This window comes from Corvus moneduloides, chromosome 9, assembly GCF_009650955.1.
Source record: "Corvus moneduloides isolate bCorMon1 chromosome 9, bCorMon1.pri, whole genome shotgun sequence".
Taxonomy (NCBI): Eukaryota; Metazoa; Chordata; class Aves; order Passeriformes; family Corvidae; genus Corvus; species Corvus moneduloides.
This window is the reverse complement of record NC_045484.1, coordinates 4,304,430-4,327,630: the sequence shown is the minus strand read 5'-3', so window position 1 is coordinate 4,327,630 and position 23,201 is coordinate 4,304,430. Positions and strand designations below refer to the sequence as shown.

General features: G+C 45.9%; 1 protein-coding gene across 2 annotated transcripts; it reads right to left on the bottom strand.

Moving 5' to 3' along the window:
• Nucleotides 1-755: 755 nt before the first annotated feature.
• IVNS1ABP (influenza virus NS1A binding protein) lies at nt 756-17,561 on the bottom strand. Of its 2 annotated transcripts, none has more exons than XM_032117825.1 (15): nt 17,280-17,561; nt 11,517-11,747; nt 10,183-10,309; nt 9,702-9,871; nt 9,541-9,616; nt 8,638-8,811; nt 8,140-8,265; nt 6,621-6,728; nt 4,329-4,455; nt 3,644-3,868; nt 3,444-3,565; nt 3,140-3,266; nt 2,926-3,057; nt 2,602-2,775; nt 756-2,169 (listed from the first exon to the last, which is right to left on the bottom strand). In XM_032117825.1, the coding sequence occupies exons 3-15, from the start codon at nt 10,291-10,293 to the stop codon at nt 1,916-1,918; spliced, it is 1,926 nt and encodes a 641-aa protein (XP_031973716.1). In that variant the 5' UTR covers nt 10,294-10,309; nt 11,517-11,747; nt 17,280-17,561; the 3' UTR covers nt 756-1,915. The 2 variants fall into 2 exon arrangements, with proteins under 2 accessions (XP_031973716.1, XP_031973717.1); XM_032117826.1 differs by lacking the exon at nt 17,280-17,561 and adding an exon at nt 12,164-12,427.
• Between the last annotated feature and the right edge of the window lie 5,640 nt (nt 17,562-23,201).

Genomic DNA, 23,201 nt, shown 5'->3' with positions numbered 1-23,201 from the left:
GTGGCTCTGCCCCGTCCCTGTGAATGCAAGTGCAGCACAGTCCTGCCCAGGCCCCTGGGCCAGGGGGTTTGGAGGAGTCTGTTGAAGCACAGTTGCTGTGTCGGGCTGTTTCCATGGGGGTTCTCCAGCCCTGGAAGCGGGGTGGGGACCTTGGCTCCAAGGTGCTGATGGGGACAGCTTGTGTCCCAACCCTGGCCCAGCTGTAGCACATGCTGGCTGTGCTCTGCAGGCAACTGGCTGGGAGGGGCTGTTGTGGAGGAGAAGTGCTTTGTTCCCCACTCTCCTGGCTCTCCCTGCTTAGCTGGACCAGTTTCACAGCCTGCAGGGGCCAGTGAAGTTCCTGGGCCTGGTGTGTTTTCCCACTCCCGTGGGAAGCTGGAGCAGCCAGCTCCTGCCTGCCCCACTGCACAGGACCTGGCCTAGTGCCATCACTGGTGTAGCTGATCCCTAAAGCTGCCCAGGGGAAGGAGTAGCTCCAGGTGCAGCTTTGCACCCCCTGCCCTGCGGGGCACTACCGAACCCCGCAGAGAGGTTTCTGTACACAGCCCCTGAGCAGACACACCCCAGGGGTTGTGGTGCTCCAAGCCCTGGTCCCTCCAGCAGCGAGCCTGACTCTCTCCTTGCAGGCACAAGGGACATGGGACACTCCAGCCCCTACCTCTGTCCTGTGCCTACAGCCACTTTTAGTATCACAGACTCCTCTTTGGAGACCGCCTCCTTGAAGAAAAGGACACAGAGCCATGTCAGGGCACGCCTGTGGTGCGAGGGTTTCCCAAACGGTACCTTTAATGTGTTTGCAGCAGCAGCAAGCAGTCAGTGCTAGTTTTGGCACCCAGAGTTAGATGTGCAGCACTACACATTAGACACCAAGTCATCCCACCCCAACATTTGATCTAGAGGAATAGAGAAAGTGAACTAAAACAGCACTATGAGCACATACAAAATCAAGTTATTCATGTTCTATCACACTTCCAGCTGGTAATATTAGAAAAATAAACTTAAGACAGGTACTACAACACATTTTCTTTGCCAGCTGGCAAGAGTTTAAAACCCATGAGAACCCCCCTCCCCAAGTTGTTGTTGTACAAAGATCAGCTCACCCGGAGTAACAAAACTGCTGTACAGAAAGCGCACTCTGCATTCTCCTCCAAGTACTTGGAGCCAGAATCCTTTCCCCACCCTAGAGAGTCTTGGCTGTGTCATGTCCAGAAACCCTGTGCAGCTCTAAGGAAGGTGGCACACATTAACTCACACCATTGCAGCAGAGGCAGCAGCTCACCTGCAGGTGCAATCCACTGTCCCACTCGGGCTCTAGGAACTCCAAGGCTGTCTCTTTGTTTCAATAGCCATTTATCTGCCATTTGCATTTCAACAGACAAAATACTCTGCTGAGTATATAAAAACTGTTATAAAAAGGCAATTGTAAAAGATAAGGTATTAGCAGAGGCATGTCAGCTTTTTTTAATAAAAAAAATAGCCATTATATCTGTTTAAATAAGGCTTCTTGTTACAGATTGTTCCAGTTACTGAAGGAAACCAAGGCCTGATGAAAGAAAAAACATTATCCCCCACAAACATTACCCTTCCTGCGCCAAGAACACACCTCCAGGAAGTCATCCAATGTGCAAAGTGACAAACACTGGGGGAAGCTCCTGAAGTGGTATGCCCAGTCTAGTTTCTCTTGCGTTATCATCAAAAACCCAAAACCTTGAAGTTCTAAAATACACAAAAAACCCCTTCATCTCAATATTCTTTCCAAAACAAATATATACAGCACATTAATATGCAATATGCAAAAGCTCTGTGTTGCTGTTGGCAACATCTATGCCCTCCCCACCCCTATTCACAGGTGTACCTCTACTGAAACACAATTACATCACTAAGCCTGTTAGTTTGAAAAGGGAATTTAATTCACTTAAAACTTGTAAATTTTGGTGTACGGGCTCCACTCGTTTGACTCTGGATTGTAGACCTCGAGTGTGTTCAAGAACTCATTGCCATCAAAGCCCCCCACTGCATAAATAGTGTTGGCCACGGTGGTGATGCCGGCGTTGCTCCTGGGCGTGGTCATGCTGCCCATCATCTTCCACTCGTTCCTGGCAGGGTCGTACATCTCCACGCAGTTCACCGCGTGCGTGCCATCAAAGCCTCCAGCCACAAAGAGCTTTCCTGTGTGAAGAAAAGGAGCCACGCTCACTGCTCAGCACCAGCTGGCCCTGTGTTCCCACCAGAAGGCTGGACAAAGCCCAAAGGGACCCCAGCTGTTGTCACAGACCTCGGCCTGGTGAAGGTCTGCAATTACAGGAGTGACCTGCTTTGGGTCTCCTGCCCATGACAGGTGACAGAAATTTGAGTCAGAGTAAGGGCAAAGTCCAAATTCAAGCAGGTGCAGCTCTAGAAGCTGCACAGTGACAAATCTGAGAAGAGGTGGGGTGAATGCCCCACAACCAAGTGGTTTTTGTTTTTTAATTAAAACTGGCAGTTTAGCCAGGCTCCTACTGGATTCCTGCCCAAAAAGGAGCACAGCTTTGTATTCTACTCGCATCAGAGCAAAGATGAAAAGCCCTGAGGCGGCAGCAGCAAAAGCAGTCCCAGTCCTACCATCACGGACAGCCACGCCAGCGCCGCGCCGTGCCACATTCATGGGCGCCATCAGGGTCCAGGTGTTGTTCTCGGGGTTGTAGCGCTCCACACTGTTGAGGCAGTTCCACGACTCGGCCCCGCCGATGATGTACAGGTACCCCCCCAGCTCACACACGGCCGACTGGTGCCTCCCTGCAACCAAAGCCAGCACAGTCAGCCACCAGCAACAGCCCGCAGCAGCAGCAACTCCAAGGGGCTTTGCTTTGGTGTAGATTTTGGTTTGGTGCAGTTCTGCAATTGCCCTTTTCTCGTCTTCCTTCCCCAGCTCCCCAACAAACTTACGGATGTTAAGGGGAGCACAGCTCGTCCAAGCCTTTGTTACAGGATCAAACACATCGCAGTTCTTCAGTCCCTTCTGGCCATAGGGATCAGAACCACCCACAATGTACAGCTTTCCGTTCAGGGCACACACTCCTGTTGATACAGGAAAGCATGGGACGTGAGTCACAACTGGCTGAGTTTCCACCCTGCGGTCCGGGTGCTGCACAGGCCTCACCTGCATTGCAGCGGTTGGTCCGCAGCTCTGGGACAGGCATCCAGTCATCAATCTCGGGCTCGTACATCTCTCCACAGCTCAAGTCATCCGAGTGGCCATTTGATCCACCCACGACGTACAGCTGCCCCTGAGAGGAACAAACCAACACCCGTCACCTCTCAGCACACCACACTCAGCTCCTGAGCGCTCGGGTAACCGTGGAACTACAGAGAAACAACTTCTAGAGCCATCCTATTCAGTGTGTCCTGTTCAGCTCAGCCCAGGCAGGACAGTGTCCCACAGGCCTGCTCCCCACCCCACACACCATCAGCACCGCCATCTGGAACCGGGCCCTCGGTGTCCTCATGGGCGCAATGAACGTCCAGGTGTCCTTCTCGGGGTCATAGCACTCCACGGTGCGCAGGCACTCCTCCCTGTTGTAGCCCCCTGCAAGCGAGAGGTTACTGGCCCCACATTCAGAGACACCAGCCCACCCCCCCGCCCGGTGCCCCCACCCTGGCTCACCCGCAGCGATGAGCTTGCCGTGCAGCTCGGCCGTGCCCAGCCCCGAGCGCGCGTACTGCATGGGGCACATGGGCCTCTCGATGAGGTCGCTGGGCTGCAGTTCAAAGCTCAGGCTCTTCAGCAGCCGCGGGGTGCTCGAGGGGGAGCTCTGGGGGCTGTTGCGGCCGTGCAGGAAGATGACGCACAGCACCCCGTCCAGCACAGCCAGGCACAGGTACGTGTTACCTGCAGGGACAGCACACCGCCACCGTCAGCAGGGCAACTTCATTTTTTCAGGTTACTGGTTCCAAGTGTTAGAAAAAGTGTTAGTTATCAACAACTATGCTTTAGATACTAAAAGAGTGCTCGAAGGACATATGACAGCAACTTAAAAGATTTGCTGGGAGTCTCCTCGCACACACAGACCAAACAGCTCTGTTAATTAACTGTGGACTGCCTATCTCCTTAGGATTTTCTGGGAAAATGATACACACCATGGATTTGGTTGATAAGGAACTGAGATGTATGTAATCCCAGTTTGGCCCAGGTACATCAGAAGCACCCTACAAATTACTTGACTTGTATCATCAGTAAGAAAAGACACCTCAGCATTCCTCAGAGATGTGAAGGAAATCCCCAGGGAGCAGGAGGTGGCAGGTACCCAAGACCAGACACATCTGTTAGACAACCCCTGCCCGTTACTCACTCGAAGTCTTCTCTGAAGCAATGATTTTCCACTCGTGTTTAGGACTCTGAACAGTAGCATTTGGAGAAAGACTTCCAGAGGAGCTGCTACTGATCTGCTTGTGATCATTCTCACGTGGTGGCCTCTTCTGCAAAATCAAAAGGCAGCTACAGAAACCTAGCCAGAGACTACAGCTTCTTCTACCTGTGCTTCTCTGAGATACTACGTAGCCACTCCAGAGCAGACTTGTCTACCACCTCCGCAGAGCAGCATTTATAGCACACCTATATTTTCAGCAGAACATCTTGCCTGCCCAGCAACAGTGGCCAAAAACCACCCTACACTTTTCTCCTGGGACTCACTTCATCCTGCGACTGCAGCTTTCTACTGCTGGTGCTGGACTGCAAATCCCTGGAAGTGAGCGTGCATTCCTAGCAGGATTTACAAATGTAATGAAAGAGCTACATGCAGCTGCAGAGAACTGAGCTACCACCTAGGAGCCTCACTCCCAAGCTCTGCTTCTGGAACTTGAGTTAATTATATAATGCTATTTGGAAGTGAATTAACTATTCTCTTCATTCCCTGAAGACAAATTAATTTCGCCTCAGTTCCCCTCTGTGCTCAGATAAGCTGTTTCTTGGATTTTACTCCCTTGATACTTTCCACTAACAGATTTCTGCTTTCATTTCATCTCCAATTAAATTTATACTGTAGCTTACATGATTTTGCTCAATTAAGAAAAACCGCAAAATTTCCAGTTTCAGCACAGTTGGCTGGGTTGTTGAGGCTCTTCCTGAAGCACAGGAAGTTACCACACTGTCTATTCTGTTCAAGCAGCAGAGTTTATGACCACAGTCCCAAGTTTGCGATGCTTGCACAGTTCCCTGGAGCCTGATCTCCATGGAAACTGTCACAAGACTTCTGAAACACATCACCTAACTCAGATAACCTCACACTGAGGAGCTGGATTGCTAAGCTCAGCTCACGGTGCCAACCAGTGCACTTGTGGAGAACATTTCTGTTATTTCTGAACCTTCATCCAATTAACCACTTATGCTCTTATCTTAAAATTGCCTTGACAGCAACAGAAAATACAAAGTTTTGTAATTTAAAAATGTAGAAGTTACACTTTTTCCAGAACTGGCATCCAGGGTTTTCTTAGTATCAATAATCAATTGATACTAATAATATATAATAATAATAATAATAATAAATAATAATTCATACTAATAATAATCAATTGATACAAAAATCAGTATCAATAAACAATCTCTCAATTGTTTAGGATGTCTGAAGTTGGTGATTTTTCTTATCAGAAAGGATTTGTAGAAAACTGTTGAGAAGTCCTGGTCTTATTTCTGAAAATGAACTTTCTGAACATTCACCTCTCTGCTAGTAAGCATTACAAGTGGTATGCAGAAGTGGAGAACTCTGTGAAGGCTTCCCAAAAACAATTAAGAAACTGGAAAATTAGCTGGCTTTTCCTTTTCCTCTCATTTCATTTCTAAAATCCACATTCTGGGATGGACAGTGTTTTATGTACACAATAGCTAAAAATTTCAAGAAGGAAACTTTTTGTGCGAACCTGTTTCACTTTTATAAAATATTACAATGTATTTGCTTCAAAATCATAAATTTAAACCAAGTTCATTTGTATAAAGCAACTGATAATTTACAACTGCTAGTCCTTTTTTATTGTTTCTATCTTAGCCTGCGTTGTACTGAGCCATGTGGTTTTTCTGGAGTTCAAGGATTACACCTGGTTAGAAATAAAAATAAAAGCCATTTAGAAAGACCTCTCAAAAAGCACAGGAGTGATTTGCACTGTCAAAGCATCAGAGATATCTGGCAGCTACACCACCAGTGCAGCTGAACAAAAGAAGCGGACGCTGGCAGCTCAAGGATTAGAACTTGGATCTGGAATCTTTTTCTGGGCCAAATTTAACAGATACATTCCCCACTGCAAGCCAAGCAGTCTGTGTTTCTCTACAGTCTCTGGGAACTCTACATGGTCTCAGCTGACTTCCTACCGCTGAGTGCTTGTCTGCCTCTTCTTTCTTCTAACAGCCAGGATTGATTTTGAAGTCAGAGCACTCTGTTTTGCAAGGGCCAAGAGTCAGCCCAGCCTGCCAAAGAGACAGAAGCTGAGAGCACATCATGGCCTGCAGCAGCTTCCTGCCAGACACCTTCTCATGGTGCACTTCTCCACTACAGCACCTGCTGCCTTCTCTGCCAGCAGAACACAGGACTTCAGGTGTGCTGTAAACTGCTCCAGTCTACCTGGGGTTACCTGAGACTGTCTGCAATTTGTACCTGCACAAACTGAATGTGGTCATCATCACTGCCATACACCTCAGCCTGTCCATCTAGCAGATTTCCATCAAGCAGCTTGTGATCAGCTGAGTAGTACAGCGTTTGCACCTGCAAAAACAACAACAGAACACCCATGTGGCTGCTGTCTCCGTGCTCCTCAGCTACAGGCACATTACCCCAGACACCACACTGCTCGTCAGCTCATCTCAAGCTTGCACAGTGGCAAAACTAAAAGGAAGCAGATGTCATGGTGGCAATCTTCAAACAGGGGGTAAAGGTTCCTTCCTTTCTCAGCTTGAGAGAAATCTTCATTTTCCATGGGCTTCTACTGTTTTCCCAGCACAGAAACATTAGACAAGCAAAAGGCACATTAATTTGCAAAGTTACACAAATTCACAGTCTCATGCAAGCATTTTCCTTATCCCTGCACACAAGTTTTCTGCTCTGAAAAATACACATATTTATCTCCATCAAAAAAGGCCAAGAGAAGCCAACAGTGGGCTCTAAAAGAAAGGTATGGGAATGAGTGAAGACAACACAGATTTAAGTTCTGGAAGAAACTGTTGTCCACCACTGAAATCAGATGCAGCTGTTTCAATGAAATGCATCTTAATTTCAACATGATCAAGCTTTTAAATGAGTTTCTCCAAGAGGAAATACACACTTCAGATTATATGACAGCATCAACATATACTTTTGCCTAGACAAGTGTTTCTGGGGATCTTTTGTGCTTGTAATAACAGACTTGGAAAATTCCGATGTTTCATGAGATTTGGTAAAGTCCATTTGCTGGAGCCAATTGAGAATTTTGTCTCCCCGCTAATTTTGCCATTAAACACTGCCCAGGCGACATCTACCATTAGTATTCATGAATAAAGCCATTTAACAACACACAAGTTTCATAATAATGCATCCTGTAAAGGAGTAAGTAAACACCATTAAATCATCATGATCGTTCTCTGCCCACAGCGGATTTTCTTAGGAGCACTGGGGCAGGACTGCTGCTTCTGTACGTGTCAATACACTTGAGGCTCTTCTTGGTTCTTCAGCCTTGGTATCCTAGTTTTGTTAATAAACCTATGGGGAGATAAACCAACGGGGAGGAACAACCATTAGAAGCTTTTACCTACTGTGCATTTACAAGCAAAACCTGCAAAGGAAAACATCACCAATCTATGGCAAGTCTCAGTACCACCTCCCCAAACTAAAGCAGATACAGGCCACTCTGAGGCTACTATACAGCAACAGGGAGCAAGAAGGAAAGTGAAGACCAGACTGAACAGTGCATTCAGCTCACCTGAACACCCCCCCAGTTTCTCAGCTTAGGGGTACCTACAGCAAAATTTAAATTCTTTAGGGTCATAGTCAAAAAAAGTGAAGGAAAAAAAAAAAAAAAAAAAAAAAAAAAAAAAAAAAAAAAAGTAAAACGGGATCATCCTTCATATTGGTTTTTTCCTTGGTTTTTTTTTGGGTTTTTTTTTATGTTTAATCCCATAATCCCATTTTCTTAAAGACTAACCTCTTCCATTAGATCTTCCAGGCTGCCTCCATTCTCCCAGATGCTGCGCTGTACCCAGTTGATTACCTTTGTGTACAATTTGCCATTGCTGGGTAGGCCAACATTGTCTTCCAGCATTATTTCAAGCTTGAGGGAGAAGAGAAAAGATGATTTACTCTCTAGGAATTACCCTGTAGCATGCTGTACTTTACACAGTGAGCACAACTCTCACTTTACCACAGAGCCAGAAAACACCACAAGATGCTTTCAGCCTATGGAACTAGGAAGCACATTTAAACACAATCACCTTTTACACCTGGAAAGGATGACAGCACGTGTTCTCTACAGTTAAGGTTCACAGCAGTAAGAACAGGACACAGATCCAGAACTGTCACGCTGTTGGCAGCAGTCAGTAGACCAAGCTTTCCTTCCCCCAAAAGGGAAAGGAAATCCTAGTTGCTTCTCAGGTTGCGTTTTGGAAATCCTGTACCAGAAGGAATTCTACAAATTTAAGCTAACCTTTAACCGTGGGAGCTTGAGAAATTCCTCCTGTTCTGAAATCTCTACAAGGTGTTCCTGAATGTAGCCATCGATCTTGTTCAACAACCGAGAGTCTCCCATGCAGCTGGCAAAGTTCCGGTATGAGATGCAGCTCTGCACGTCCATCTTGGAGAGCAAATAGTCACCACAAACCTGGCAAGGAAAGAGCTGCGGCTTAGTGTACAAGCAGAGAAGTTTTTATACATTTAAATTATCTACCCCAACATACAGCAGCAGCTGTTTTCTAACTGCAGCACAGTGACTGTCTGCTGTCTTCCCCATGCCAGTGCTGTAGAGGGAATGTTGCCTTCCACAGGAATATGCACATCTTAAATGAAAAAGCCAGACACATTTGGAAGCTACGGACATCTACACTGATCCCACGCTTTTCTACTGAACACCTATCCAAAACTGTTTCTCAGGTGAGCTAATAATCCCAAATCCCTTGTAAAGAGTACCCCTATCTGCAGCCAAGGGTATTTCCAAAGTCAAGCACTACCAAATTTATGTTCAGGAGTGTGTGGATTATTCTTTTTCTGACAGATTTACAGGTTTGTTCGTGCTCCCAACACAACCACGCACAGCACTGCTGCCACAGACCTGAAGGTAAGGAATGAGCCAAGATTCAAAGCTGGTTTTTTTACACAGGTGCACAAATACAAAATGTAACTTCAGAGAACACTCTGGCACCAAGACAGCTCAAGTTGAAACAACACATCCAGCTGGCGCCAAATCAATACCATGCTAAGGAACATCCACAGGAGCTTTGTGCTGAACTCTTCTTCCACAGAATCATCAGGTTTTGGCTCACTAACACCAAAAGGTGCGATGCTGTCAGCCTGAGAAGGCAGAATGGACTTCCAGAAGAGCTGAGAACCATACCTGCTTAACCCTCTCCATCTTCAACTTCTTTGCTGCAGAGTATACATCTTTCACCAGTTCTTTATCAGCTTTTAACCTATTAAAGATAGAATTTGCCTCTATTATTCTGATTTTTCAAATAGAAGTCTACCCTCTCTCTAGTTACTCTGAGAACTACTTACTGAGCAGTATAGGCATAATTCAACAGAACTTCAACAGCTTCTGGGTTGAGATCATCGAATTTCACATGGGAAACCCCATGACAGTCACTGTCAGTGTTGAAGATTTCAAACAGGTAGGGACTGCAGCATGCCAGCACAGCTCGGTGCGCCAGCATCTCGTGTCCACACACCTTTATGTCAAACACAAACAAGAAGCCCATGTGCTGGTGAGGATTTTTTGTAACTACCTTTGTATTTTCACAGTATGAAGGCCTACTCAAGTGAGTGCCATAGTTCAAACCCATTTTTCCAATCAACAGTCTCCAGCTAAAAGTAAGCATCACTTCTCTCAAAGTGCACCCCATTTTGGTGGTTTTTAGTATGCATTTTTCAGAAAAACGGGCTTCTAAAATCTCACATCTCCCAGTCACTGAAGCAACAGCTTCATGTGGTGCAACCCCCACACCCCCCCAGGCACCCCACTGGGGCAGGGCACAGCTACCTGGAGGCGGACGTCGCAGAACTGACCGCTCTTCCGTAAGGCGTTGAGTTTGGCAACAGACGACTCGATGAAGTTCTCATCCTCAAACATCAAATATCCGTTGGGAATCATTTTGGTGTTGGTCAGGCTGCACACACACAATGGGTAAAGGTTACACACACAGCATCTTGCTTCAGTACAGAAGCAAACACACTGTTTGCAAACAAACATGCAGGGGAATTTAATGGATTAGTGATTTTCAGGGATTGAGGCTACAACTTTTAATGCATCCACATCACTTCAGCAGGTACTGGGTTCAAACCACAGGCAGAACCTGTGCCAGCTCTGTGGGAGCAAGCTGGGAGCCACTGGATTACACAGATTCCCCTCTCTAAAGATCTTTTTTGGTAGATCCATCCCCAGCTATCATTATTCATCACCACTTTCTGCTCCCTATCACCCTGGTCCAGCTGCATTTTTTGCAGATGCAAAACCCAGCTACACTGGAAAATAAGAACTGAGAATTTAAAGTAGCTAGTGAAGTAGAATAGATAGAGAAACATTTTCTGTTTAATTTTATGAGTAATGACTCAGTACTTTAGAGCAGCTGGGAGCCATGAAAGAACATTATGACCAACAAAACAGACAGAATTTAATAAATTCTGGAAAACAATAATGTATTTTAAGCCATTTCAAAGCTAGAACATCTTCCTCGGAAGACCTCGGCCATATACAAACATACCACCTCAGGGAAACCAGTCCAAGACCGGAAAAATAACATCAGGAAACTTAACTTTTTTATCTGGAAGCTATTTTATAGCTCCTTTAATTGATTCTTTTTTAGTTAACCACTTTCCAAATAGGAAGCTAATTAAGAATACTAAACTATTACCCTGAGGTGACCTAATGAATTTGAAATAGTAATTATTAAAAAAAAAAATCAGATTTGTAAGTTTGAGCTGCTAACATACACAGAAGTACAGTTACCTTGAAGATCTTAGAGGAAAGCATATGTGGAATTCTATTAATGTTACCAACAACAATTTGTATTTCCATCTCAAGTTTAAGAAAATTCTGAAGATCACACTAAATAAGAAAACTCCAAACCAGAAAAAGTGGATTGCAAAAATCAGTAATGAAAATAGCAAGGCTCCCATAAAATACTTCTAGTGTTAATCTACCTATTTTAAATCCACTTACTACTGTGAGTATTCAACCCTAAACTGGCAACAATAATCTTTCTTACAAATATCCATTTGTCATGTTTTATTAAAGAAAGGACACCAAGATTTTAAATTTGCATAATTTCAGCAGAAGTACTGACTACTGTATACACAATTAATGGTACAACTTACCAGCAAATATATGACTGTAAATTTAAAATAGCCCAATGGTATCACTGTGTTAGAACAGAGCACTTGAGTTTCGGGATGTCCTGACAAGGAAGATGTTTGTGGAAATGCAAAAGCAGACGTGTGTTTGCAGCTGCAATATGGATTCCAAAACTATCAGGCTTGAAGATGATGTAATAAAGTCCTTATGAGCTATAGACATGAATTTCTTCTGTGATAATCATGCATCATAACCTGCAATAAAGGAGAAGGTATCAAGTAAGGAAAAGAGTTAGTGCCACCACGTATTTCATATAAAACTTGATGTATGTTCCTGACCCAAATAAACAAGTTTTTCTTCACAAAAAAGGTGGGGTTTTTTCCACAAAAAGCAAACAGCCTGAAAAATTCCATATTGACACCAATATGTCCTCATGCCTAATAAGAGATCAACCACATCACCATTATACCCCCGGAGACAAGAAAAGGGCTAAAGTAGTACTTACAGAAAAAGCTGGAAGAGCCGAATCCCATTTTTAGCCAATCCCTTACCTACTCTGCCCTTCAGCACGTCCTATTATCATTACTGCCTGCACAAGTAGGTAACTCACACGTAACACCAACAAAAATGACTCCATTTTCTAAAAGCACACAATCCACAAGCCTCCTACCTTTGGCTCTTCTTGTGCTCATCTACTTATAGCCTTCTTCTACCGAATGCCTAAAATTGTCTGAAGATGGATTAAGGACATGTCTGAAATGACTGGGCATGTCTCCAGTCTCCGCTACTTCCAGAAAGATTTATAAAGTCAGGAATCACTATCTGTATGACAGCCTTCCTTGGTAAAAAGTCTCTCTGCCACGCTGGGAACAGAATCTGTTGGGTTCTGGTTGAGCTCTGCACCAGCAGTGCAGATCAGGGTGGCTTTGCTGGGAATCCACATGCTGGTGGGCTCTTTATGCAGGGATTTTTTGGGGAGGGAAGAAGAGGAGGAGGAGCAGCAGCATAGGGAGGGAACAGGCAACACTCATTCTGGAACTTTCCATGACCCTGGTACCACCTCAGGAAAACATCAATCACTTCAGTTCCAACACTATATTTGTACCTACAGAATAAATGCCACATTGGGAACTGGGTTTCCTAAAAATAGGTGCAGCTCATTTCTCCTTGTCAAAAACTGAAAGTGCCCTCCATTGCAGAGAAGAGAACCTTGTGACCCTGGTGCATGGCCAGGGCTCAGGCCGGGGGTGACTGTGGCAGGAGCAGTACCTGCCTGGTGCCCAGACAGCCTGGCAGCTCCAGCAGGAGGCTGATTCCCAGCAGCGGCAGGGGGCATTATCCCACCACGGATCAGCTCCACAGGACACTGCCCCCATCCCCACAGCTGGGCACACAGAATATTCCAGCCGGCAGAGAACTGCGCAGGCAGAGCCAACACTCGCTGAGCTTGGCTGCTGGAGCAGGCACAGCCACAGAGCCGGGAGAAGGGAACACCTGCTCCCGAGCACAGCAGCGCCCGCCGGGAACACAGCACTCCGGAATGCTGGGGCACTGCAGGAGCAGCACCCCGGGACACAACTTCCTGAAACACACTGCGATGCCAGTGAGCTTTGCTGGGAAAAGAAATCTAACGCAATAAAGGTATATTATTTTTGTAATCCTACAGGCAAGTTATGAAGCTGACACCAAGCTCTACTTAACAAATATTGTTTAATTAGGCATTTGGCAGTCATCGCTTCCCCCGTTGGTACAATTGGCATAATCACTGCAACTTTTAAAGCAAGCAAACTTCTCAAACACAGAACCCAACAGCCTGATGTCCACACCTTCCCCAAAGACTCAACGCAACAAAACATTCCGAGTCACAGGACAGCTAGTCAAACAATTCCAACTAAATCCCACAATCAGCCTCGCTCTGTTTACATCTCTGGGCATGTTTTGTCACATTCTGCTGTAACACATCCGTTTTATTTCCAGTGTTCTAACTCTGCCACATGTACTTGCTTGGGACCTTGAAGACCCAAGAAGGTCATCCAAAATAGTTCTGGATTGAAACAGGAGATTTTTCTTTTAAAGTCCTCCTTTGTGCAAGACACCAATCCCACGCAGATGCATTTATGCCCCTAATGGTATTGTCCAATCTGAATATCTAGGAACTTGAACATCTTAATTGCTGCCACAGAGTTTCAATGCTGTTGTGCGTGTCATGGCTAATATTATTACTCAAAACAGCATTAAATCTGCACAAGCAGATTCACAACTTTCCATATTTTGGTTTGGAGTACTTCTGCTAGAACAGAACCCGAACTATCAGCCAAAATTCACTGCAAAGTCAAGAACGCTGCCTATTCTGCATTAAAGGTTATAAACAGGTACTGCAAACAAACTCGTTCCCTTAAATTATTTTTAAAACTCGAAATCACTTTGCTGTTACCTTCCCTCCCTTGCCTATATTCCCTTTTAGCTCAGCACATCAAGAACTCTGCAGCATTTTTTATAATTATCCAGGATTTTGAATTTTTTTAAACCAAGTGAGATGTTCCCAGATGACTGTCAGCCAGGTAAAGCCTGGTGCTTCTGACACGATGACTGTTCAAGCTCCATCCAAATGCACTTCTCTAAACACATTAAAACTACAGAATTATCATCCCAGATGGGACCAACACATTCCATTGGAGAAAACTCCTACTTGAGAGCAGCTATTCCTCGCACTTACTTTTAAAATGATGCAAAAAATATAAGAGTAATCTATAAGCTCTGGATTTTTGTTGTAGTTTGAACAGTAAGGACTGGTACTGGTGTTGGGGCTGGAGACCCCCTTGGATCAAGGGCCAATCACGCTGGGCTCAGGCAGGCCTGAAGCCATGGAACATCCCCTTGGCGTGTTCCAGCACCCCGGCTGTTCCCAAGCACAGCAATGCCAGGACTCAAATGTCTGCCCAGCTGCTCAATTTTAAACACAACCTTGTTGTAGTAACTGTGTTTCCTGACCACCTCATGTTGTGCACAGACTGAGATTTTCCTTTGCCATGTATGTGTACCACTGGACCATGAGCAAGTCACAGCTCATAACGCACTCAGAGATAAACTGGCTGCACATCTGAACTTCCAGAAGGGAGATTCCCTCCTTTTAAACTCCTCTATTTCACTGTATGCCCATTTAAAGGTACATTCAAGAAGACTCACCTAAATAGCAATGATACTCAGACACAGCGATCCTCAGTGCTGCCCTAGGCCTCTCTCCCGCAGAGTTTCTTGCAGGAGCTGTGCTCTCAGGTGACCACCGAGACAACAAGCTCCAGAGGCAGAAGTCACCTTGCCCATGACCTAACAACACAGGGACCATCTATTTTACCTCTCATCTTTAATACAGCCCATTTTCCATGTGCAGTATTTGCTCTGTGCCAATTCTGCACAAACATTTTAGTCAAATTAAGGTATTACTTCTTCAATTCACAGGTAAAGCACTACTTTGGGAGAGATACTTGCTAATCTTTTGACCTAAAGTCAATACTTGCTGATATAATGACAGACACTTGATTGACACTTGTGAAACAAAAATGAAACTTAACACCCAGTCGGTGCATTCTGGCTTGTGACAGCCCAGCTCAGAAGAAATGTAGGTCATACCTACAACTGCTCACAGTCCATTACCTATATCAGAAGATAAAACCAAACATCCTCAAAATATTTTTTTCATACATTAGCATTTATTTATGGTAAAAACGCACCATCTTTTCATGTCTGAGCCTGCATTTGGGCAAAACACCACAGACCAAGACACTTACCAACATACTTTACACCACTAAATAGGCTCAACCTCTTTATACCAGTAATCTGAAGTAAGACTTGGAATTTACAACAATTTTGCTTTGCTTATTCACTTTTCAGTTGCTTTCCACTAAAGATTTAGTCTCACTGATAACTATGCTTGTAGACAAAACTGTTCTATTTCACCTGCACATCAACCTCAGTCGTGCTCCCATGCCAACAATGAGGAGAGAGGGAGAGAAGAGGGAATATTTGCTATCACTGGTTAGGAACTGAAAGGGGAAGGACAGAGTACTGTGGACATTTTTCAAAATCTCTTACATGCAGCCCTGGAAGATGTAATGCTTGGACTGTCCTCTATAAAGAGTGCTTCCAAACACATTTATGCATGCAGACTTTAAAAATTTATAAGCAGCAGGCTTCATGCTTGAATGTTATTGCTGTTCCAGCGACAACCCTCAGCTGTAACACCCTGGCTGCCCATTCAGCACTGGTTTCCAGGACTGGCCTCCCAGACTTCGGAGCCCTAGCTCTGGTCATTAGTTCCCTTTTCACACTGGTTCTGCCTTTCCTCTCCTTTCCCACGTTGTACTTTTGCTGTTGTTGTCACAGTCTTTATCTACATCTCCTTTTCAACCTTCTGCCTCACATGCACTCTACTAAAATCTGAGTTCTTTCCTCCTCTTTCCCCACCCCCTGGGTTTATTTTTTCTACTAATGCACACTTCCCACAGTTCTCCAAACATGTCACACAACCAAATCAGTGATTTTTGTTTGTATGTCCTCCTTGTGTTCCACCCCCATTCTGGGCAGTTTTTGCCTTTCTTACCATCTCCTACTCCTTAAGAACTCAAGCTGAGGAAGACAAAATTAGACCTAATTACAGCAGCTAACACACAGCTTCCTAACTGGAAAGTATTCCCTGACTGTCGTATCCTGTGCTCCAGGAGTCAGGCTTGTGGCTACAAAATCCACTTTCTAAAATTACACCAATCTCACCATCAAAGCACCACATCTTGCTCGCTTTCTTTTATTTAAGCTTGCTGACAGAAGAGAATAAATGTGGTGTCTACACACTCATCACTGCAAACAACAAAAAAAGTCCTCCCTTCACAAAGCACACAAATAAGGAGAGACATGAGACTGTATTTCCATTAGTCTATCACCACTCATCTCCTTAGGAAATAACTCGGACGCTTCGCCTCTCACTGTCAGCATTTTTCTACCCTGTATGAAATTATAACCAATTCAGGTTTTATTGTCTGTGGGAATGCTGGGTAAAGGAAAAGCAAAAGTGCCAATGCAAATGCATTTTCTACCTTGAAGTGCCTCTAAAAAATCTAAAAAGCTCTGGGAACTGGTGCATGCAGGCAGAAAATACTGGACACTCCCCAGCCACCCCCAAAAACCAAAACCAAACCGCTCTGGTCATTCACCCTCACCAGCTTTTCCCAGAAGCACTAATGTGGGCTGACAGCCACTGTTTTTGCTTCATTATCCCTCACTTCCTAGAACTGGTATAGATGACAAGGAGCGTCATGACATTGGCAACCAGCTGTCAGCACACGTTGCTCATCCCGGAGCGGCTACTTCCTTCAAAGTCCAGGATTCCCGCGATTCTCTTACCCCCCCATTCCCCCACGCTAAGGGTTTAGGAAGGTGCCACTCCGCGGCTGCAGCGTGGCGCTTGGAGAGGCAGCGCCTGACCCTGGCACCGCACCCGAACGCACGGGGAACCCGGGAGTTCCCGGCCGGGGGCAACACCGCACCCCGCGGCCGCCGGGGCCCGCCCGTTCCCCCGGCACGGAGGGAGCGGCCTCACGCCCTTCAGGCCATGCGGACAATTCCGAGGCCCAAGAAAACGGGCCCCTAACAAGCAACAAAGCGCGGCGGGTCCGCAGGGGCACCGGTTCCCCGAGTGCGAGGCGGTCGCCCGGGCCGCCGCCTCCACCCGCTCCCCAGCGCCGAACAAAGCGCGGCCAGCACGGTCCCTGGCCAGCCCCCGCCCACCGTACCTGGTGCCTCTGAGCGCGGACGGCGCTGAACATATTGGGGGCCTCCGGACTGCGGGGGAAGAAGACTCGCAGGCGCAGCCCGGGCCGGCCGGGAAGGGGCAGCGGAGGAACGGAGGGAGAGGAGAGGAGAGAGCGGAGGGAGCGAAGAGAGCGGAGGGCGCGGCGCTGCCGAGGGAAGGCTGCGGGAGGAGAGCGGAGCGAAGAAGCGCGGCCACGAGAGCTACGGGCACACGCACGGCACTGCGCCCCGGACCCTCCGCCTCCGCGGGGCGGGAGGAGAGCGGGGAGGGGAGGAGGCGGTGCTGGGGCGGCCCCGCTCGGCTACGAAAGGATCCGGCCCCCCGCCCTCCGCGCCCGAGGGCGCTCTAGCCGCGGCCTCCCCCTCCCCCGGCTGAGGGCCGGCGGGAAGAGGCGCCGTGCCCCGTGGAGAGTGAGGCGGAGGAGGTGGTTGGGGCGGAACCGCCGTGCTCCTTTCTGCCGGTATTGGCTGCCGCCTGCAGCGTTGCTTGCAGTGCTCAGCCACGAGGACAACTGGTTCAGTAACCTTTATTTTTCAAACCTGGCGCTGCCTGTTCTCAGCCACGACACCCCCTCAGCCATGAGACCCGCGCTGCCGTGACACTGCCTCAGTCGTGACTCTCCTTCAGCCATGTCAGCTCCGCAGCTACAGCTCTACTTCGGTTACTACTCCTCCTCTGCCGTAACACTCCCTCAGTCGTTTCACCCTTCGGCCATCGCTCCCTTTCAGCCATAACACCCCCTCAGCCACGACTTTTCCCTCATCCGTTTCACCTCCTCAGCTATTACTCCCCCTCTGTCATTGCTCCCCCTCGGCCGTGGATCCCTCTCAGTTATGAACCCCCTCAGCCATGACTCCCCATCAGCCACAACACTCCTTCAACTGTAACACCCCCTCAGCCATGTTACCCCCTCAGCTATAGCACTCCCTCAACCATGACTCTTCATCAGTCTGGGCTGTAGTTCAAGGCATCATACCTATTTGACCAAAAAAATACCGTGTTTAATGTTTGGAACTCTCCGTGGCAGCTTGCCCCCTGTGTGAGGCCATGCCAGCTTCATCCCACCTCACTCCATCTCCCTGGAATCCCTCTGGGAATGGCATTTTCCCAGCTGGATGAGAAATATACCCACACACTCTTCAGGATAAATTCTGTCTTTCCAGGGAAATTAATTTTTAAACATCCCTGCTGATAAACGAGGGGTATTTGAAGCCCTGTCTGTTTGTTATGTGTTTGCAAGCTCCTGATTCATGGCTGGGCCTGAGAGCTGCTGCAAGAGCATCATAAATAAACTATGGGCTGGGTGATGTCTGAGGATCCATGTTTGCTTCCTGATTTAAAGTGCCAAGGTCACTTGGAAGGCAGCATACACTTTCCCGTGCAATTTCCCTGAGTGCTTCCTCCGGATTCAGAGGCCGCCTTGATCAAGAAATAGGAAGCCTGTAGATTACGTTAGATACAGCTTCAGTGTCTCCGCTGTGCAATGTACATGATATTTTGTCATATATTATAATATTTATCCATTTCTCTAACACTCTTCAAGAATCTCAGTGGAGAAGCATGTTTCAAAACACTGAAGTTGGGCCATTCTGAGGTTTCACACAGAAAGGGCTTTAAAATACTGCAAATAATGATCTTGTCTCATCAGAAGCAGGCAGAGGCATTAAGCTGTAGGTATATTCCTCACCTGCACATATATCTCAGCTGCAGATGAGCCCTCTCCAGCTTCTCACCTTGCCCATAGCAAACAGGATAATCCCAGCTTCCGGCCTCTCTGAGACATTCCCACTGCCTCTTTTCAGTTTTTAAATCACCAGCCACACTTCACCTTTAAATCACCTTCCCACTCTCTGCTTTCTTTTGAATGAAGTCTCTTATCAGGGCTCTGCTAATCAAAGGCAAAGCTGGGAGGGAGAGGGAGGTAAAGGAATGATGATCAAATAGAACGGTGCTGGGATGTTCCTTAATTAAGTAAATCTCTGGATTACACAAGCTGCTGTTCCGGTTTTCTTAGGGATGGAGATGCCTTTATGAATCACCATCAATTTTCATTGTCAGCCACCACTTGTGACGTCAGAGAGCAGGAGCAGCAGCTTCCCCACAGCACAGTTAGCAGATGAGTGTTCCCAGTTATTTTCATATAGACCCCCGTGACAGGGGAACACTTTCGGGGTTTTGCAGAGCAGGGCTAGGCCAGGAGCTCAGCTCTCCTTTGGGCCAATTGCATTCTGATCACCCAAATTCACTCCCACTGAAAAAAAAAGGGGTTTTTTCCTCCGGTCTTTGCTTTGCAATCAACATGAAATTATTTTAAATCATTAAAGCACCCTTACTCTGGATGAGATACTATGATGATGGAAGGTACTTCTATAACACGCAAATATCTTCGTTTCAAATGGCTAGAAGCTTTGCAACCCTTCCCAATGAAACTTGTGCTAAATATTAATTGTTTCTAAAGAAGAACACATTATGGAGAGGGACCGGTGGACTGAGTTGATACCAAGAGATTGAGTTACCGGGAGCTGAACCAGAAGAACTGATTGTTATGCTTGTGGAGGCTCTGGATGTTCTGCATACCTGTTGTCTCCTGCCATGGAAAATACAGTCTAATGCATGGAAAGCCCTCTTGCTTGTCATCCAAATGGCGTGTTTCCCGTAAGTCAGGTGTCTGTAGGTGTCCCTGATGGCTCTTCTGTTGGTCTCCACCACATCTCATCCAAAGATCTGATGTCTCTGGGTATTGCAAGGCTTGATGTTACAACATCGGACTCTGCTTCCTATTGAGCTTTGTCATGAAAACCACCCAAGAGGGGAAAATACTGTATTTGGTTAGAGCAAAATATGTGGCTTGGATTGCTGCTGTAAAATTGGAGGAAGTGTAGAAAAAATATATTACTCCTAGAAGTGAGAATAAGGGCTTTTTTTTTCCTCATGAGCTGCTCTACAAAATGTCTTTAAATCCAGAGTCACGTAGTGTTTCTCTGTGGACACAGACTAGCACAGCTCAGTGCAGTGCAGCACCACCAGCCAGGGAATCCAGTCCCTGCTCTTGTTTTAAATAGAAAATTGTTTTTATGAATGAGCAAAATGCTTTGTGAAAATGAATACAATTTAGTTAAATACCCTTTATCATGTATATTTTTGAAATATATATAGAGAGTTATGTATTGCAATTGAAATTTACTTGGGTTCTGTGTAATTGTCACTTACACCAATCTACTCATTCCATAACTTTTCCTTGCTGCACTTTGGAAGGGTTTTCAATAATTCATTCTGGTTGCAAAAGTACTTGTGTGGAACACATTTTGTCAGTGCCTTGGCTCTCAGAGTCCTTAGCAGTGACATTTTAATGGTGTTTGGGCTGGGTTGGGGTTAATGGTCCACACTGAACTCTTCCCTGTAAATTCTGGCACGTCGTTTGCCATCTGGCTGGCTGATAAGAGCTACTCTGAGCAGGGCAGTTCATCTCCTTTCCTTCCCCGTGGCAAAGCAGTGATAGTCTTGGATAAATTCTCTACATAGGAGCAAAGAATGTAGGAAATTTATAAGCACTATGAAGGAGTATCAAAAGACACAGGTTTAATAGCCATGGCCTCACATTTTAATGGCAGGTTCTCTAGTCATCAAATCTCTGTTCATCTTTCTTGAAAAATATAAACAACTTCCCTCCTTCATTTCAGGAGACACCATTCTTCCACCACAGTCACCTTCCTTGATTTGTGTTGGACAGAAAGCTAGAGACTGCCACACCAAGGCTATAAATTATGTCTTGTCTCATTTCCATTAAGCAAACAGAAGTCTCCTTAATTAATTCCATTGGATGAACTCCATAGGAAACATTCAGAGGATTCTGATAGAGCCACTAGTTAATGTCTTTAAAAAAAACACTTCTTTCGTCCTTGAAGGATCAATTCTTCCATCTCAAAGACACAGCCTTTGGGATGAAGCCTCATGTGAGCTCCCAGCTGCAGATACATCTTGCACAGAGAAAATAGCTACAATTTTAGAAAAAATTATGGCTTTTATAACTCTTTCAAGACAATTCTCCCCAGGCAACTGTAGGCAGATCCATTCTGGGCATGGAGATACTACCTTAATTTATATTACAAGTTATTAGTTATTTTTCCTTGGCCTGGGACAGTATTTAACCCAGATGTAACATCAGTTCGGAAGTATGGATGTGTTCACAAAACAGTACCTGTCCCATCATCATTCTTGGAGCAAAAAAATCCAAAGTTGATATTCAGACTTGATTCCAAACATTTGTGGTGGCACATTTGTGAATGCCTCATCCCTGGAAGTGTCCAAGGTCAGGTTGGATGGGCTTGGAGCAACCTGGGATAGTGGAAGGTGTCCCTGCCCATGCCGGTGGGTGGAACAAGATGAGGTTTAAGGTCCCTTCCAACCCAAGCCGTTCTGAGATTCTCTGCTTTTAAGGAGGCTGGTCTAAAGTCTGATCCTTTTGACTTTGCACGCGTGCTCAAGAGGTTCTGATCAGAAATAAGCCTTTAAAAAAAATCTCTAGTTTGTGGCTTTCCTGTAGAACTTGAAATTTTGTTATTGGTTCCTTAGGACTGGAAGCCTAGTTAAAATTAAAGGCTTTTCAACTACATTAACTTATGGTTGCTGGGCAGTGATATTTGCAAATATATTCTGGTTGTACATTACAAAAACGCTGCCTCATTCCATACACCTGTACATCTTGCTTCCGTAAGGACAATAGTTTCTTTGGCTGAAACATCCTGTTCAGAGGGTTACAATAAAACACTTTGCACTTGAATTGTTTGCCTTCCTGACCCCTCAGCTTTCTGCCAGCTTCTGACTGTGCACGCAAGTAAAAGCTTTGTACTATTTGTTCTTGGGGCTGCATTCACTAAGTGTTTGCTGGCTGTACTGGAGCCTGGTAGCTCCCAGTTTGCTTTTCCTTCTTTTTAGTTTTCTCCCTCTGGAGTTGCATCATTAGTTTCACTCATGGTCCTGGTGAAAAATCAGAATGTTAATTAAGAATGGTAACAGTGGGGAATCTCTGGAAAACAAATGAACAGAGACCTGGTTGCCTCTATCCCAAAGAAGAGCTGTGTTGGGTCATGCCAGAGAAGGAAAGGGAGATGTGTAAATCCCAGCCTCTCGTGATGAAGCATCAGGGACTGCTGTTAGGCCACCACAGTTGTAAGAGGCCGCTCCTTGCCAGTGGTGTGTTCTTCAGCCTCCTGCATCCCTGCTGTGATTATTAAGGGATGGCTGTAATTAGGAACACCAGAACACAGCGTCGGCAGCAGGGCCAGGGCACCAACAGCCTGGGGGGTCTGGTCTGCTCCCACACATCCCGTGGCTGTGAGGGATACGCTGCCTGTCCTCCCTGCTGCCAGACAGGTGAGCTTTTAAAATAACATAAAGGGTGGGTGACCAGGTAGGGATTTAGCTGCTCTGCTGGGAATTTAAAAGAGAATGAAGCATCCTGTTCTATCATCAGCTCAGAAAGTGTTCCAGAAAATGACTGAAAATTTATACTGAGAGGTCCATAGCTCCTGTGGCGGGGCTTTTTTTTTCCAAGCAAAACTCTTATTTCAGCTTTTACAGAAGAACCCAGCATCCTTCAATTTTGCTTTTTTAATTAATACTAACATCATAAGGTATGAGGACAAAATTATTTAAGAGTTGGACTGTGCATTTGTAATGTCTGCACAAGCAGAAGAATAGATTTCTGATGTCACTTTAACTCTGCTTATATGTTCCAGCCATAGTAATGCTATGAGTAATTTAACTTTAAAAAGAGAAGAAAAATGTAGAAGAACCTTTATGTCCCATGAAAGGAAAACTGTTCCTACTGTATATCCCTGCCAGCACAAAGGCAGAAGGTTAATGAGAACCCCGCCTTGAGGGTTGGTTTTACAATGAGCAC

Coding starts and splice junctions, on each gene's coding strand:
- IVNS1ABP (XM_032117825.1), bottom strand. CDS start 10,293: ATGATTCCCAACGGATATTTGATGTTTGAGGATGAGAACTTCATCGAG. Junction 6,729..8,139: donor TGGAAGATCTAATGGAAGAG/GTTAGTCTTTAA, acceptor TTGTTTTTGCAG/GTGCAAACGCTGTACTACTC. Junction 3,267..3,443: donor TCCAGATGGCGGTGCTGATG/GTGTGTGGGGTG, acceptor TGTTCCTCTCAG/GGGCAGCTGTACGTCGTGGG.